The sequence below is a fragment of the Charadrius vociferus genome, unplaced genomic scaffold (assembly GCF_000708025.1).
Source record: "Charadrius vociferus isolate BGI_N301 unplaced genomic scaffold, ASM70802v2 scaffold2, whole genome shotgun sequence".
Classification (NCBI taxonomy): Eukaryota; Metazoa; Chordata; class Aves; order Charadriiformes; family Charadriidae; genus Charadrius; species Charadrius vociferus.
In genome coordinates this window covers 4075923-4093106 of record NW_009647595.1, presented here as the reverse complement: position 1 = coordinate 4093106, position 17184 = coordinate 4075923, and the positions used below count along the sequence as shown (strand labels likewise).

Below are 17184 nucleotides of genomic sequence, written 5' to 3'. Positions count from 1 at the left end.
CGCCTCCAGGGCCACGGGATCCAGGGGGACCCGAAGAGCCGAGGAGGCCGTAAGTACCGGGCGGAAAGTACCGGGGGGAGGGCGGGAAATAAAATGAGTATTTAGGGTGAGCGCCTACAGCTGCGGTCTGTTGCGCTGTCCCGGGTGAAGGAGTAGCCGGGGTCCCGTGTCACCCCCCCAGCTCGGGTCACCCCGCAGCTAACGGGGGGCATAGCCGCTGTCCCGGGGAGCAGGGACAGTCTGCGGAGAGACAGCCCCGGCGACCCCCGCCGACAGAAGCTTCCCCCGTCGCCTTATGGTTTTGTGCGTTATCTGTATCTCCCCTTCCCCCTTTACTTCGATTAAAATTGTTACCTAAAAAGTGATCTTAAAAAGATCTAAGAGACCGCTCTGCCTTAATTGTGGTATCGCTCATCGAGAGAGCACTCGCTGTTTTGGTGACAAAAATGCATCAAAAACAGCGCTCGAGACCAAATGTACGTGACCTACAACTGCATTTTAGCTGGCCCGAAGTGCCTGTGAGATACTCCTTAGCCAAGTGTAGATAGGTGCTACTTTGGATGCTTTAAAAACAAAGCTCTATTTAGAAATCAGGAGTAATTTATACTTAATTAAGGCACTTCTGTGCATAACCTAAAATGGTGAAAATTTTACTTAAGTTTTTATAATTTTAGGAAAATCTCTAGTGGAAAAGAGACCACTTACATGATTACAGGGTGTTAAGTAGTCCATGCTGTCTGCATCTCAGTGTTGCTACTTTAGTAAATGAACCGTTTTACTCTCATGGTTTTTAATGTAGCCTTCAAAAGCTAAAACTCTTCTCTGCCCTTTCCAAGTCAGTCGTTTCTCTGCATTCCCATGACAAGTAAAGGCAGACCAGATCCAACTCAGAAGTGTCTGCTCTTCAGGGGAGCCCTGCCTTGCAGTGATGCTTGTAGTGGACTGTTTCTTTCCACCAGAACTCTTTCAGCATTTTCAGTTGTTTAATTATTTTTTTTTATTCATTATTTTCAAGACTGCTGAACTAAGAAGGAAGAAATCCTTGGGGTGTGGTAGTAGTTTTTTTTTTTGTCTTTGCAAACAGTCATGGAATCTGCTTAAAGATAGCTGCTTTGCTTTTGCAGTCTACACGAGAAATGCTTGTCGGAGGCTCCAGGGAATTCAGCTGCCTGTTGCACACAAGGGGGAAGGCTGTACAGAGTTAGGCAGATAAAGCAGTTGGCACACATTCTCAGTGTGAACAACAGGAATGAGGAAGCTAAATGTAAACTTTGCACTGAAACCAAAGCAGAATCATCATTATGAAACTGGTTGTAAGGTTCTTTGTTTTGGATTCTTTTTTTTTTTTTTTTCTTTTTGCACACCTTTCCCATGCTTTGAAGCATGGAGTCATTCTTCCTTCATGTATAGGACAACCAGGCTCTGCTGGAGTGTTTTAACTGAGGAGACAATGCAGAAGTGCCATAGGTGACAGTGATGATGATGCTGGTGCTAGCTGCATATTCAAGTCCTAATGCCTCTTTCCTAACTTACTGATGTGCAAGGACTTTGTGGTGGCAGCTTTTGCAGTTTTTTCTATATCAGCAACCAGTTTGTCTCTAGTTATTCAGCTTATTTCACCTAGAGAGAGTAAGAAGCATACAGCAGAAAGTCTAAGGTGAACCAGCACCTGATGGGTTTATCTTCTTCCATATTTCCAGTCCCAGGGTGTCCCATGGCAGATCCAAAGTGGCTACAGTCCCCTTGGAAGCTGTGTGTCTGCAGGTCTATAACCCACGTGTAATACCCGAAGCTGAACAAGATTGTTGTCTTGTGACCTGTATTTGAGGGAAGTGGGCTCCAGAGTTCACTTTTTGTCCGGGCAAAGTGGAAATGGGCACTTTCCTAGGCTGAGCCTTCATGACTCCTCTGTGTAGGGATCTTGGCATCAGAGCTCACTGCCTTGTTGCAGTTAAGCGCATTTATCTGCTCTGATAGTACTGCAACATAGAGTTACTTCCTTAGAGATACCAAATAGCTAAACACAGTTTTTTTTAAAAAACCACACTTTTTAGAAACAATTGCTAATCACCTCCTATAGCATGAGAAAAGTGACAAAATATGACATGCTTTCAAAATTTGAAATACTTTACGAAATTCTTTCATCCGGTTGCCTTATCTTTCCAGTTTAGCCATTTGCTCCTTCTAAATTTCACTTCTTGAGTATGTTTTTTCAGTCTGATAGGGTTGATAAGAGTTAGTTGCTCTTGCTCTGCTGGCAGCTTGCTGGAGTTAGCCTATGGTTCTTGGTGTCTGCTGTCTCACCGAACTGGGGTGCCTTCCTACGAATGGAGGACGGTCAGAGTTAGCAATATACATTGTTACTGCTTTGCCTGTGTCCAAATTTGAGCCAAGATTAAGCTAAAAAGACAGTACAGAAGATAACAAATATCACAAGTATTTTATTGTGAACATTGCATTAAAAATACATTAAAAGAAGCAAACAAGTGCATAAGTTCATACAAAAACTTCTTTACAGTTCGGGGGACAGAGCACTGGCACAGGCTGCCCAGGGAGGTTGTGGAGTCCCCTTCTCTGGAGATTTTCAAAACCCGCCTGGATGCAGTCCTGAGTAATGTGCTCTAGGCAATCCTGCTTTAGCAGGGGAGTTGGACTAGATGATCTCTGGAGGTCCCTTCCAACTTTGAAGATTCTGTGAAGTATACATAGAAAGATTTCCCAGGTTGCTATGCTGGTTTTTTTCTAACATCTGTGCTGGCATTCTCTAAGTGTTTGTTCTTCTTCTGGTCTGGGATTTGACCCAGAGACTTGTGAAGCGTATTGTTGCCGTCATCTTTTAACTGATATGGCAAATCTTTAAGATTTCTCCCAAGGAATATTTCCTTCTAGATCAATGAAGTAGAAATATTCAAAGCGGCAGTTACAATTTGTGTATCTTGGAGTTTAAGCAAGCTGAGTTTTCCAGAGTTGCTCCTGACTTTGGAGTCTGATTTCACAAGTGATTGTGTAATTAGAAATAAAGTCTCTTTCTTAAAAAGCTCTGTGGTATGTTCAGAGTAGCTGAACCTGGTAGCTCTATGGACAGTACAGATGGCCTTATCCTTCTTTGCTCTCTGGCTGAGCAGGATGAAAACCCATTAGTGGGAAAACAAACACACACAGAGCTGCATGTATGTAATATGGATCCCTGTATTATTGGTGGATGAGAAGTTCAACATGAGCTGACAATGTGCGCTCACAGCCCAGAAGGCCAACTGTATCCTGGGCTGTATCTAAAGAAGCATGGCCAACAGGTCAAGGGAGCTGATTCTGCCTCTCTACTCTGCTCTTGTGAGACCCCACCTGGAGTATTGTGTCCAGGTCTGGAGCCCCCAACATAGGAAGGACATGGACCTGTTGGAGCGGGTTCAGAGGAGATCCACGAAGATGATCAGAGGGCTGGAGCACCTCTCCTGTGAGGAGAGGCTGAGAGAGTTGGGGTTGTTCAGCCTGGAGAAGAGAAGGCTCTAGGGAGACCTTATAGCAGCCTTCCAGTATCTGAAGGGCACCTACAAGAAAGCCAGAGAGGGACTTTTTACAAGGGCATGTAGTGATAGGATGAGGGGGAATGGCTTCAAACTGGAAGAGGGCAGGTTTAAATAGATTTTAGGAAGAATTTTTCACTCTGTGGTTGGCGAGGCACTGAACAGGTTGCCCAGAGAAGTTGTGGATGCCCCATCCCTGCAAGTGTTCAAGGCCAGGTTGGATGAGGCTTTGAGCAGTCTCGTCTAGCAGGAGGTGTCCCTGCCCATGGCGGGGGGGGTGGAACTAGATGATCTTCAAAGTCCTTTCCAACCTAAATCATTCTGTGATTCTATGATTACTTGGTCTTGGGCACCCAGTCTGTCTGTAGTCTCCCCAGGGGCTGTCAGCCAGCCCTGTAAGCCCCAGAGGTGCACAGCCCCGCCCTGGTTGCTGGTGTCTTCACCCCATATCTGTGCACATGTGCTGCGTGTAGCTCTCTGTACCTGTCCTTAGACACTCAGTCCAACCAGTAACCGGCCCTGGGTCTCCCAGTTAGCTCATGCACAGACACAGATAGGTCCCTGGCCCTGACCTATGGCCTCTCCAGTAGCTGGTTCCCAAAACTCTAACCGTAGCTATGCCGGCTTGGTGTCTATTAGTGATGGCGCAGGCCGTGAGGAGGTGTGACCCCTTCTCCCCTCGCTGGCGCTCTGTGCCCCAGGGCACAGATGAAAACGCTGTTAAATAAACAAATGAGAAGCCAGGCCAGACTGTGGTGATTGGTGTTCCACAACCAGTTGTCTTCCTGGCAGAGGTCCTCTCTCGGTCGGTGAGGTGACCCCTGGTGTCCCTCACCCCGGAGCCAGGCCTGGGGCTGGCCGGTGGCCTGGTGAGGAGCGGGGCTGGGCTGGGCTGCTCCCCTGGCACGGTATTACCGAGGGCCTCTGCCCGACAGGGCTCCTCTGCTGCTCTTTGTTTGTGCAGATTAGCCTTTAATCACATAACCTAATGTTATAGGTAGTTCCCAGGCATGCTTGTAGATGTTATAGGATGGTATATCAGCCATAGGTGTACCAGCTGTAGCAGTACTATGAGTACATTTGCAGATGAGAGAACATCATTATTTCTTGGTCTAGGTTGTTGGGTTTTTTTCTAGTAGTCTTGGTGACAAATGCTGGAAGTATTGCTTTTATGAACTCCTCTGTGTGAGTGTGCTTGAAAACCTGCCTTCTTCAAATAAACTTAGGGCTCTGCCAAATTAAAAATAAGTTGAAAGGCTTTCTGTTACGATTTCTTTCTCCAGCCTTTGAGAGGAAAAATGTTAAAGGTGCCTCTGACAGACCAGACTGTCTCTCATTAAGCTTTAGATCTTGTTACATCCATCCACACTGCATCTAAGAAACAGAAAATGTCTTTAGGAGTTCCATCTCCATGATGATCCGAGGGCTGGAGCACCTCTCCTATGAGGAGAGGCTGAGACAGTTGGGGCTGTTCAGCCTGGAGAAGAGAAGGCTCCGGGGAGATCTTATTGCGGCCTTCCAGTACCTAAAGGGGGCCTACAGGAGAGCTGGGGAAGGACTTTTTACTAGGGCACGTAGCGATAGGACGAGGGGGAATGGCTATAAACTGGAAGAGGGCAGGTTTAGATTAAACATTAGGAAGAAGTTTTTCACTTTGAGGGTTGTAAGGCACTGGAACAGGTTGCCCAGAGAGGTTGTTGAGGCCCCATCCCTGGAGGTGTTCAAGGCCAGGCTGGACATGGCCTTGGGCAACCTGGTCTTGTGGGAGGGGTCCCTGCCTATGGCAGGGGGGGTGGAACTCAATGATCTTCAAGGTCCCTTTCAACCTAAACCATTCTATGATTCTATGATCTCGGATGCCGCAATTAAAAAGCCCTGGCTATGGGAAGCGTCTTGTGAGGTCTCGCTCTACCAGACTGGAGAGCTGCAGGAAGGGACGTGCTCTTTAAAGCGAGTGATGAAAGAAAGGTGATTGAAATCCTCCTCGTGCAAAAGGTATGTCTTACCATGAGAAGTTGTCAGGTGAATGTCAGGGGACAGCTTGTTCAAGGTGCACTGAAGAGACGACATCAGACAGTTGATGGCCCAGGGCTGACCCTTCAGCAGCGGGTGGCCGCAGCTCTCACTGCATGGACCTGCAAGGGCCTTGCATGTTCATCATCGCCCTCCTGTAGCAACCTTCATGCTTCTGTCATCATCTCTGTCAACTACTAATGGAAGTACCTCTTGGTAACGTTAGTCTCAAGAAGTGAAAGAATCTGGTCTGTTTGTCTGCCCTTTTCAGTGTGAAATTTAGTTTGGTGTACTCTTAAGGAAACTTTGGGTTGTAAACTGGACAAGCCCCCTCTCTTGGTCATCACAGCTTTCCTTACATAGGAAAAGTGATAGTACTCACCCTCCTTGCAGAAGTGCTGATGTGAACAAGATCAACAGCCATAAAAAAGCATATCTTGAGTTCCCTTTGGTTTCCTATAGATAAATGGTATCCTCCTGAAGGAAATCACTTAATGTCCCTCTGAATGCAGTCAGAAATGGAAGAGAGAGAGGAGCAAAACTCTTCTAACTGGATTTTATTCCCAGGACATGCAAGGTCAAGCTTGACTGCTCCTCTGAAGCAATTTTGAAATAAGAGTTGTGGGTTTTTTTTTTCATGAAATGTTAAGTTTGTATGAGAGGCCTTGCTGCAGTAACTTTGTTTCAAAGGATATTAAGCTCAAGTTGTCCACAAGAAAAGCGTGGTGGAGGGGAGCTTTAGCTTTGAAAGCGGTTTGTTTTGTTTTTTTTCTGAGCGCTACTTCTTGGTGCAGCAGTGGTTCAAGGCTTACCTGTTGTTAGTAGCACCACTGTTGAGACAGGAGAGTTACAGAATAAACTTGCCTAAATGAGGCAGAATTTCTTTCTTTGCTCAACATACGTGGGTCAGATAAATATGTTCTTATTTCCTCCTTTTCCTAGGAATTTTCCTCTGGCAAAATTGAACGTTTCAATGGACGTTTAAGATCTATGAGAAAAAACATGCCACCCTGTTCAGACTCTAGCTTTGACAAAAGCATGGAAATACTAAGCGAAAATGTCAACCAAAGACACTTTACGAGGTATTGTATTTCTAGATGTCTAATCTCTGTTCAATGTATAGAATGAAAAAGAAAAGTGAAAGTATGCACAATGAGTCACATCATGATAAATCTACAGCTAAAAATCTGCAGGAGAATACAATCATGTTAATGTCAGTGCCAGTATCTTAGAACTAGAATCACTCATCTTAGTAAAAATCTGCTTGTATAAAAAACATGCAGATTTTCCCAACTCCTTTGAGACCACTCCTCCACTTTGGTTACTGAGATATTATTTGCCCTATTGAGACTTCAAGATTAGCAGGTTAGGAAATGTCTGTCCTTATAAAACTAAGTGCTTATAGTACACAGCAGACTTGAGATCTGAATCCTCCTTGTGGTCCACAGGCTTTTCTTTGCATGATGTGGAGAACCAGTTTATAAACTTGGTTAAGTTTCCCACTCTTGAAGGGGAAGTATACAATGCAATATAGTATGATATGATATAATACTTCTGTACAATAATTCTAATATAGTAATTCTTTTCTCCTTTCCTCTGTCTTCTTTCTTGTAGGCAGTTGGCAAAGCCAAAATCAGACCAAAAAAAAGAAGAATATAAAGAAGGCAAGTAATCCTAATTCCTTAGGATTCCTTTTTAGCCTGCTTTCTGAGAAGGACTGCGTTTGGTCACTCTGTCATTTGGCCCCCAAAACTTCTAAATTTATCAGCCAAAATCAGCTGAAGTTGTGAGAGTAGATATCTCAAAGACAGTGAATTTCCTATGAGTTTTATGAAAAGAGGTAGGTGCAAATAGAAGGATATGTTATTAGCTCCTTGCAGGCTTGGGGAGAACGCTGTGTGAATTCCAGCCTGCTCTTACGCACCTGAAAATCTGTTCCTTAGGTCGGGTTTCTTCATGACATGGATTTTCTGGAGTCTGCAGCCCACGACATAATTGAAAATGGTTCTTGCAAATAGGAGAGAATACTGCAGTATTATATATTGTAATACATGTGTGTTGAAAAGTAATTCAGTCATGAGATGCACAAACCCACTGACATTGGGAAGGTGTCGCTGAAGTTCAGTGGTTTTCCTTGGAACCGAATCGCTGTGCTGAGTACACAAGCAGGCTTGGTGTCGTGAGGCTGCTTGCTGGCAGCTGGGAAAATTGGTCAGTTCCAGGCAGCATCCTGCCAGCCACGGGCTGAACGTGGGAAGGGGCCTGAAATGCATTTTGTTTGTAGTAATTCAGGTTCTAATTGTGCATTGTAAATTGTTATTTACTGAGCTCAAACTTAGTTTTATAGTTAGTGATGATGAGATCAAAGCATAGCTGTGTTTATACTAACACGGTGATCTATCTGCCACTCTCTCACTGAACCTCTCTTAACTGTTTCAATGATAGTGCAGGTAATGAACCCATGGCAAAGGATGCTGCGTGGTAAATACTCGGCAGATCTTTTTTGAAAGCAGGCAAGCTTTTGAGTTCTTTGGTATTTGGGAGTTTATCTTGAAGCATTTCTTATTTTCTAGAGCTTTTGTGTCATGATGCAGAATATGAAAGTGATGCATGCTTAAACAGTGTATTAAAAACATGCATCTTAAGAAGAGACTTCCCACATAAACAATTCTTTTTAAAAAAACTATTAGATACAATTTTACATGAATGGAGTAAAAACATCTTAAAGAGAGGTATTTGTTGTTTTCACTTTTCCAGAAAGAAGTAACTGGAATAAGCTTGCCTCCTGCATGGAACAAAAGTTGCATGTTTGTTTTCATCAGATTGGCTTTCCAGTCTGTTAAAAAGTTGCTATACAAATCATGCTTTTAAGTAGGTAGTTTAAACGTAAGTAATTTAAGTTGAATGCTGTGGTCATGACAATAACTTCTAACTCAGTATTTAAAGAAAAAAATCAATCCACTACAGATTTTTTATTTTTTACTAGAGCGATGGTGAAATAAAGGGAATAACATATTTTCTGTCTCAAAATATTTTATATATTAATGTGTTATAGTCACCAGAACACTGAAGACCAGAGCTGATGCAAAAGCTGCAGAACAAGCCCGTGAAGAAAACGGGGATTTGAAGGTCCGGGGAAGCTGCAGACTTCCACAAAGTCGTTACAGCGCTACGAATCAATCTGTTTTGTTTGACAAGCTTATAACAAAGTAAGTGTTTTTTTTTCATCATCTTGTAAAGCTACTAAAATAAGCCTTGTTAGCAAGCCTTTGTGCTATGGCATAATATCAGCTAGGGACTTTCTCTTTCTTTTGACAACAGAGAGAGGTGGTGTTATTCCTGGCAGCAAGGGCTAAATGTGTTCAGTGGTTAGGCTGAGACTTCCCTACGTACCCTTACATATATGGTATGTCCTTGTGATAACTGCGAGGCTGCAGGTGCCCTCCATAGTAGAGTCCCACCAGGGTCGCATGGCTTGAAACTTGCGGGACGTTGCCAACCTTTGCTAATGTTCTTTTGCCATTGATCAGGTAGGGTGTCCTCTTCTTCTGCCTGCACCTCTGTGTCCTGTAATTATTGTCAATCTATTGATTTATGTAAGGTGTGGGCCTTTGTACTTCACAGCCACATTGTTTAACCCGAGTTTTTTGGAAATAAGTGCTTGTGGCTGTTCAAGACTTCCAGGTCTGAGAGTGTGTGTGGGAGGATGTGTTTGGAGGGTGCCTCAAGTGTAATGAATCTGAGCACAGCCAATATTAAATTGGCCACTGGTGTCTTCATTTTGGGATTGGCAGTTGCGGAGAGATCTACATACTAGAGCATCTTTTATGTATGGGCTGGGTGGGCTTATGTGTTGTCTTGTGAACCAAAAGTATCACTTTATGTTGTGACTTTTGGTAGCTTTAACTTGCCCTCTAAATCAATTTTCTTAGCATCAGAAACGCCTTCATTTTTAATTAACTATTCTTCCATGTTTATGAATATTTTTATAATGCTCGGTTGAGTTAAGATGCTGAGGAAAGTTGGATACAGCCAGAGTGAGGTAGTCCTAGTGTTTCTACCTGTCTGTCCATGGCTTAATTCTCTTTGTGAAGCCCAAATTGGCATTGTTTTCTGAAAGGTTTGCAAAGTGTAACAGCAGTGGAATGTTTTTTCCAGCATATACAGTCATGGAAAGCTAATATGAAACTTAAATTACAGTTAAGAGAAGAATAAGCAACCTGTTGTTTGAGGAAGGCTGTGAACTAAAAATGACTTAATGCTACTATGGAGAGCAACTTAAGTGCTATTAAAAACCACCAAAAACAGATTATTTTTTTCTTACTGTGTTCAGTGAGAGGGGAAAATAAGCCTAAAAACAGAGTGTTTGCAAATCCTCAAATGCTTGTTCTTAAATCTCTATAAAAAAGTAAAACACTACTTAAAAATTAGGTTAAACGTTAAAAACTTGGCTAAGTGTTAATGACTCTTGTTTTGTGCATACTATACTAAAATGTCATACGGATTATATGTACTGTTTTATGTGTGGGTTTTTTGTACTTGCCTATCTTTGCTCTTACATGTCAACTTTTTATCTTAGTACTGCAGAAGCAGTCTTGCAAAAAATGGATGACATGGAGAAGATGCGTAGACGGCGAATGATGGATGACCTTGGGGTGTTCCATGATGCAGAAGAGGTAGATACTCATTTGTTTTACTATTTTTGTATAAGTAGCGTATTTCACAAAGGGAAATTATTTAGTTGTTATTTTAATTTAGCTGAAATAACTTCTTTCAAAGAATAGCATACCCTAAAATAACACTTGTTTTTGCTCTCTAATTGTAATTTAACATCATGACATGTTATGGTCATGCTATAGATGTGCTCTAAGGGTGGAGGGAATATCTTCGTCAGAAGACAGGAAATAGCAGTGATATGCTGAAATATATGTCTTATACTACACTTTCTGAATTGCCTTATGATTTTTGAATGGACACTGTTTACATAGAGCTGTTTCAGGGCTTGAGTTTTCACATTGAATCTTACTAAAAACTGAATTTGTTGATGTCTGCTTTATCTGTGTTTGTTTTTGTGCCAGTCTTGCCCGTGAGCTTAAGGAGTCTTCTGTCTCTAGAGGAACTTATGTTAAAATTATAAACAGCAATCATATTTCCTCTGTTAGTTTTGCTCTATTAAATTAAGTTCTTCTACTGTCCTTTTGAATGACAGGCACTTCATTTTTAAAACATCTTCATATCCTGCTTTCATAGATTTTGTGTAGATCTGAACTCCTTTTTTTCTTTTTTTTTTTTTTTAAGGAAACCAAAATTGTCTATAGTACTTCGTATAGCATCTCTCAAATGCCTGTATGTTTTTTGGGGTTTTTTTGTCTGCTAGGCGTTGCTTTTTCCTGGGTTCTGCCACACTCTTGGATTATTAATGTGTGATTAATTGATACACTTGGTTTTGTATCTGGATAAGTATTTAACTATGTACTAAATGTACGTGTAGTACTATGTACTACATGTCCTAAACCCTACTTCAGAGCAGAAATTCTTGTTACTAATCCTGGGTGCCAGATTGATGTTCCTATTCTCTCCTCCTGTACCTTAATTTATTCTTTTGTGTATATGGAGTGCCTTGATAATGTTACTGTCTAGGCATCAAATATTCCCATGTCAGGCTTTCCGCATATGTGACTGATCTTTCTTTTTTCTTTTAATTAGGAAAACCTTGATATGTATTCCCGAGGAAAGAAAGAAGTCCAAAGAGCTGACAAAGAAATAGTTGATAATCAAGGTGGCATTGTAGGTTAGTTCTGTTTTAAATTTTCTATACTGCACTCCACCCAAAAGCCTTATCTTAAATCATTGAGATGAGCTGAACTACTGGGTATTTTTCATCTATTAAAAAAATCTGTATTGCAATTGATGTTACAAGCCATAGTCATGGACTTTAGGCCTGTACTGTAGTGAGCTCAGAACAGGTATTCAGAAAAAAAAAATATTGGTGCTTTTCCAAAATGCTTACAAGATAAAAGGCAACAGATGGCTGTGGACAGGTGGGAATACAAAGAAATGGACAGTGTTACTCAGAATGAGAAGGAGTGATCTCACTACAGCAGGAGCATGACAGTTTTCACGGTTATGAGCAGCATGGCGAGAATTTTGAGGAAGTAAGGTAGGCTGCCAGATGTGTGTGGAAAGCTCCTCCTGAGCGTGAAGATCAGCAGGGGAGAAGATAGTGGTGTTCATTTTTGTGTTTAGCAGGTATCAGTGGAAGCTGCTGTCAGGGCCTGTAATTAGGAGCTGTCATCCTCACTCATGGAAAATAACATGAGGAATAAGGTTAAATTGTAAAAGGCCATATTAACTTCTTGTTTGAAGTGAGGGGGGAAAAATTCTAAGGTTTTAAGGAGAATGATAGTTGTGATTAAGGCAGGCAGTCCAAAGATCCTCGTAGGAGCTTTCTGGGGGGAGGAGAATGGAGTGAGATTGTATTTAAGGACAAAAAAGGATGTGGTGGTAGCTGAGCCCATCAGTGTCAGGTTTTGTGATAGACCTCCTCTGCACACCCACAATGAAGCTCAGAGAGACTGTGGCAGGAGGGGGAGGCCAAATAATACCCTGCCAGGCTGCCCCCAGGGCCATCAGCCCATCAAAGCCCTGTCTACACAAGCCCGGAGGAGCACAGGTGTGTACAATGGCAGGCAGGGACCCAAGTCAAGGACTCAAATCAAGGAGGAACAGCCACCTTGTCTGGGGCCCTCCCAGGATTGTCCCAGCAGAGCCATCAGCCCCAGTGTCCAGGTGTGAAATCCATCCGGATGAGTCATCAGGGGTAGCTCTCCAGATCACCTTTAGAACGAAGGGGTTACTGCCTAGGGGTGGGACATAGAATCATAGAATGGTTTAGGTTGGAAAGGACCTTGAAGATCATTGAGTTCCAACCCCCCTGCCATAGGCAGGGACACCTCCCACAAGACCAGGGTGCCCAAGGCCACGTCCAGCCTGGCCTGGAACACCTCCAGGGATAGGGCTTCAGCAACCTCTCTGGGCAACCTGTTCCAGTGCCTTACCACCCTCAAAGTGAAAAATTTCTTCCTAATGTTTAATCTAAACCTGCCCTCTTCCAGTTTAAAGCCATTCCCCCTCATCCTGTCACTACATGCCCTAGTAAAAAGTCCTTCCCCAGCTCTCCTGTAGGCCGCCTTTCGGTACTGGACGGCCGCATTAAGGTCTCCCCGGAGCCTTCTCTTCTCCAGGCTGAACAGCCCCAACTCTCTCAGCCTCTCCTCATAGGAGAGGTGCTCCAGCCCTCGGATCATCCTTGTGGCTCTCCTGGACCTGCTCCACCAGGTCCACGTCCTTCTTATGTTGAGGACTCCAAAGCTGGATGCAGTACTCCAGGTGGGGTCTCACGAGAGTGGAGTAGAGGGGCAGAATCACCTCCTTTGACCTGCTGGCCACACTTCTTTTGATGCAGCCCAGGATACGGTTGGGAATGCTGGGGAAAAGCAGTTCACACAGGTCTTCTTATGGGATCTTTAGGGCAGGAACCAAATGCAGCACAAAGGAGCACAAAATAGAGGGGCAAGGAAATAAAAAGCTGGTCATGTGTAAACAGTTTGCTGGTCAGTACACTTGACTGACTATGCCCTGTGCCTAATCACCTGTTTGACCATCAGAACTTGAATAAGAGATGATTTATGCAATACCCAGTGAGAGGTGAGGGCAGTATCTTGTACATGATACACAGACTGTGTAAGACTTGATCAGTGGCAATGGAGACCTACAAAAAGATTCAAGCTAGATAGCCAGTTGTTAATGAGCGCTGGTGTGGTCTTGTTCTTCATCATGAACAGGGCAGAGAACAGTCTGTGGCTTGTTGTTAGGTCTGTTATTAGTTCCGACCCAGCCTGTGGTTCCCAGGTGCACACCTCAGTGATCAGACCTTCTTGTAGAGCAGTGAGAGAACACCTGGAGCCACAGGAGGAGTCCAGCCAGAGGCTGACCTAAAGAAACCAAGGTAGGGCAAGGCATTAACAAAAAGAAACGTGATCAGGTGTGCCAAGGGAGTTTGACTGGTTAGGGAGAAGGACAGCTGGCTCATCATTTGGAGATCTAGTTAGGAGAGTATCAACTCAAGGCTTTAAGGGGAGAAGCTTTAATACAAGGCCATGGGCCGTCTAGAGGGAGAAGCTATATAGCTTGGTTCAAGTGTGTGGGTCTCAGTGTTGGGTAGGAGAGACTTGTAGAAAGTAATTATAAATAGTATGTTGAATGGGAAATAAGAGTATGGGGCAATTAATTTGTGATCAAAGTGAAAAATCTGGAATTTTAAATTAGGAAAAACTAAAATGTACTGTTTTAATGAAAAGCATGTCAGGAAGGAGTTGGAAAAGTGTTGGTGTAAAGAAGATGAGTGGAGCACAGGGAAGGACTAGAGGAGCAGAAAAGCAGAGAAGTTCGTGCCTTTGTGACAGGAGTGTTGAAGTACCAAGTACCAATGATAGTGATGCCAAAATCATTTTTCAGTTTTCGATGTGCTCTCTCTATATATCTTGTGTATCTTGTCTTGCATTCAGAAAGCAGTGCAACCTTTTCGGGCCGGGGGGAGGGGGAAGGGTGGCATGTTCCAAGGAATAAAATGTACTTAATTTTAGTGAGCAGGTAGGTGAACAGTGCATGTATGTTTCTCACCTAGTGTCCAGCTATTAATGTGAGAGGGTATTATTAAGAACCTTCTAGATAATTATACTTTATTTTTTGCATTCCTACTATCTTTCATGAAAAAACTTCAAGTTACTTTACAGAAGCTAGTGGCATAAACTGTATGAATTTGACATTATTTTCTGACTGGGGAAGTTCACACCTGTGATTTGCCATTTATTGCTTATGTATTCTGTGCTGGAGCTAGATTACCATGCTTACCATTACCACTATAGAGTATTAAAAGCATTTCCTTGAAGCACTTTCTCAAAATAACAAGAAATTACTTTCTGAAGTAATGTTTTTCATAGGAGCTGCATCTTAGCTAAGCAAGATGACAGAATTGTTGTTAGTAAGACTGATGAGAAGTCACCCAGCAATTTCAGTGAGGACAGAACAATATATATATGTATGCTTCTCTGTGTTTTGTAATTTCTGGAATGTGTCTTGCATAAATTGGTCTTAAAGCTTTGCAGGTTTTCAGATCTATTGGGTCATTAACATGAAGGTAATGGTAAATAAAACCTATAGGCATCTGTGTAGTGTACTTTGAATTTAATAGAATTTTAATGTTTATAATGTTCTGTTGCTGTATGGCAGTTTCATCAGAAGAAAGTGAAGAGAAAGAAGATGAGGATGGTGAAGACACTCGAAAGCGTTACGACTTTCGACAGAGGAAGACTGTTGAGCGCTATCAAGCTCCATTGGAAAGTAGGTTATATGCAGTTTCCCTTAAGAGCTAAATTTCTTGCAAATAAGTGAGATACTTTTTTTTTTTTTTAATTAAGATATATACACATGCTCAACTTCTATTGAAATTTCTTACCTTCTTTCTGCAAGTAAATTTTATTAAATGCATGTATCCTGCGCACATTATATTTCTTTGCCATTTGGCATACTTACTGGTGTTTTTCAGTAAATAAGACCTGTGTATCCTTGAAAGAATAGTAATTAAACAGACTTGATAATCTTAGTCTTGTGATTTTCAGTTCTCCTTAAAAAACAGGTATGTGTTTTTTCACTTCTACTGTGCATTGATTTAGGAAAAAAAAAAAAAATCCAGCCGACAATCACTTGAAACTTCCCCTGAAATTAGAGATGGGTAAAACACATCTTCTATTTCTTTCACTATTCTGCTTTCTCTTAAATTTGTTTGTAACATTATTCTAAATTCTTTGCTTTCAACAGAACCAAGACAACGTAAGATATATTTTTCGGGCCAGTCTTCACCTGTTAGACAGAGATATTCGTTTAGAAGTGCTCAGTCACAAGGCTCTTGCTGCAAAAGAACTAACAGGTTGGTGTATGGTTAGTCATAGTTCTTATTTATCAATAGTGCTGTCAGTGACATTACTGAATAATGCTTTCAAGGGGTTTTGGATTGGTGGTAATTACAGATTAATAGTATGATTATTGCTGTGGTAGTCTGAGGGTATAAAGAAAACAAATATCAGGGTGGGGAGACTATACTTTGTATTAGCCATTAGATTATTATTTTTTTTTAATGCAGTTATTTGTGGTCACTGATAAGGAGATTATGAAGGATACAGCTGTGATTGTGTAACTGAAATTCTTTTGTTCTGGAATTTAAGCCAGAATCGCCCTCTGAAAATCTTTGACTATTTAATTCTGAAGAATGCCAATTATTTTCTGAAAATTGAAGATAATTTAGTTAGATGGAGAGCCTTATGGAAGTTTTAGTGGATTTTTTTTTTGGTCACTGAAATACTGATTCTGGTTTCTCTTTGGAATCGGTTAATGTTTCTGTATGAAACTATCCTTAAACAAGAAAAATGACATTATAAATTACAATCGCAGTAGCAATGCCAAAGGGGGTTTGGGTCCTGTAAGCAGATAGAGCTTGGAGAATGCCATGTCTTGCTAGATATTAGCACTTTGTTTAGCGTCCTTGAAAGCAGACAGTTATGGAAGGACGGATTTCTGAAGCTAAATTTTTAAATAAGTTAAAAAGGCTTATGTTTCACAGAGTGAATATGTAATGCTAAGTGAAACTCGATTTGTGTGTGTGGGAGAGAGAGATTGGACAAAATGAGTAATTTGTTTATGAAATTTCTTTGCAAAATAGTTAAACATTTTACCTTCCTAAGAAAAATAAAATTCTACTGTCACAAGATAAATAATGTAATGTACCTTGAAATCAGATTCATAAGGAGTACAATGATCTGGAAAATGAATAGATCTCAACAGAAATTCTGAGATAGATTTCACTTAACTATTGATATTACTCAGTGTGTACTTTAATTTTTTTACTTATTTAAATGTTTGCAGACGGAGACACGCAGTCCACAACAGCGATTCCACATCCTCTTCCTCATCGTCCTCATCTGATGATGAAGAGCATTTTGAGAGGCGTAGGAAGCACAGCCGTAACAGAGATTTGACAAGGTTAATGAAATTGAGAGTAGGGGAGAGAGAAATCTACTTGGGAGGAGTTTGCATCTGCCAAACCCAGAAGTGCTATCCTCTTCATCTTGTACAGTTTCTGAATTGTGGCAATATTTAATCTTATCTGTTGGTACTGACAACTGTAACTGGACTGTCTAAAATTGGATTTTTATAATTGATTTTTAATAAGCAATTTGATTTCTAGGCAGAAATGGGGGGAGGAACACTTTTATGTGATTTTTTTAAAATCTGAAATTCTACTGGTCCTGTGCTCTACAGTAGTGGTTTTCAGAAATAAAACCACCATAACAGAAAATGTTATAAATAGAAAAAATGACAGAGGTTTTGCTACTTAACAAATGGTCTAGAAAAACTATTTTAATAACAATCTAACAAATAAGTTTTCAGCCCCGTGTCTTTGAGTTGTGTGTCTTCTGGTACACGCATTCCAAAGTCCTTGGGAAGGACCAGCAGTGGTGGGCAGCCTTTATAATGTTAATCCACACTGAAATAAGTATCCCCTTGGGCTGTAACTTTTTGACTGTAGAAG

General features: G+C 41.7%; 1 protein-coding gene across 1 annotated transcript in view; it reads left to right on the top strand.

Annotated features, from left to right (window-relative positions):
- Nucleotides 1–6524: 6524 nt before the first annotated feature.
- ATAD2 (ATPase family, AAA domain containing 2) overlaps nucleotides 6525–17184 on the top strand; it is a 32408-nt gene continuing 21748 nt past the window's right edge. Inside the window, exons 1-8 of the mRNA XM_009881000.1 lie at nucleotides 6525–6619; nucleotides 7152–7201; nucleotides 8593–8746; nucleotides 10117–10213; nucleotides 11244–11328; nucleotides 14829–14939; nucleotides 15417–15525; nucleotides 16518–16634. Of these exons, the coding sequence (XP_009879302.1) occupies nucleotides 6528–6619; nucleotides 7152–7201; nucleotides 8593–8746; nucleotides 10117–10213; nucleotides 11244–11328; nucleotides 14829–14939; nucleotides 15417–15525; nucleotides 16518–16634 (815 nt within the window). The 5' untranslated portion in view covers nucleotides 6525–6527. The remainder of the gene's footprint in view (nucleotides 6620–7151; nucleotides 7202–8592; nucleotides 8747–10116; nucleotides 10214–11243; nucleotides 11329–14828; nucleotides 14940–15416; nucleotides 15526–16517; nucleotides 16635–17184) is intronic.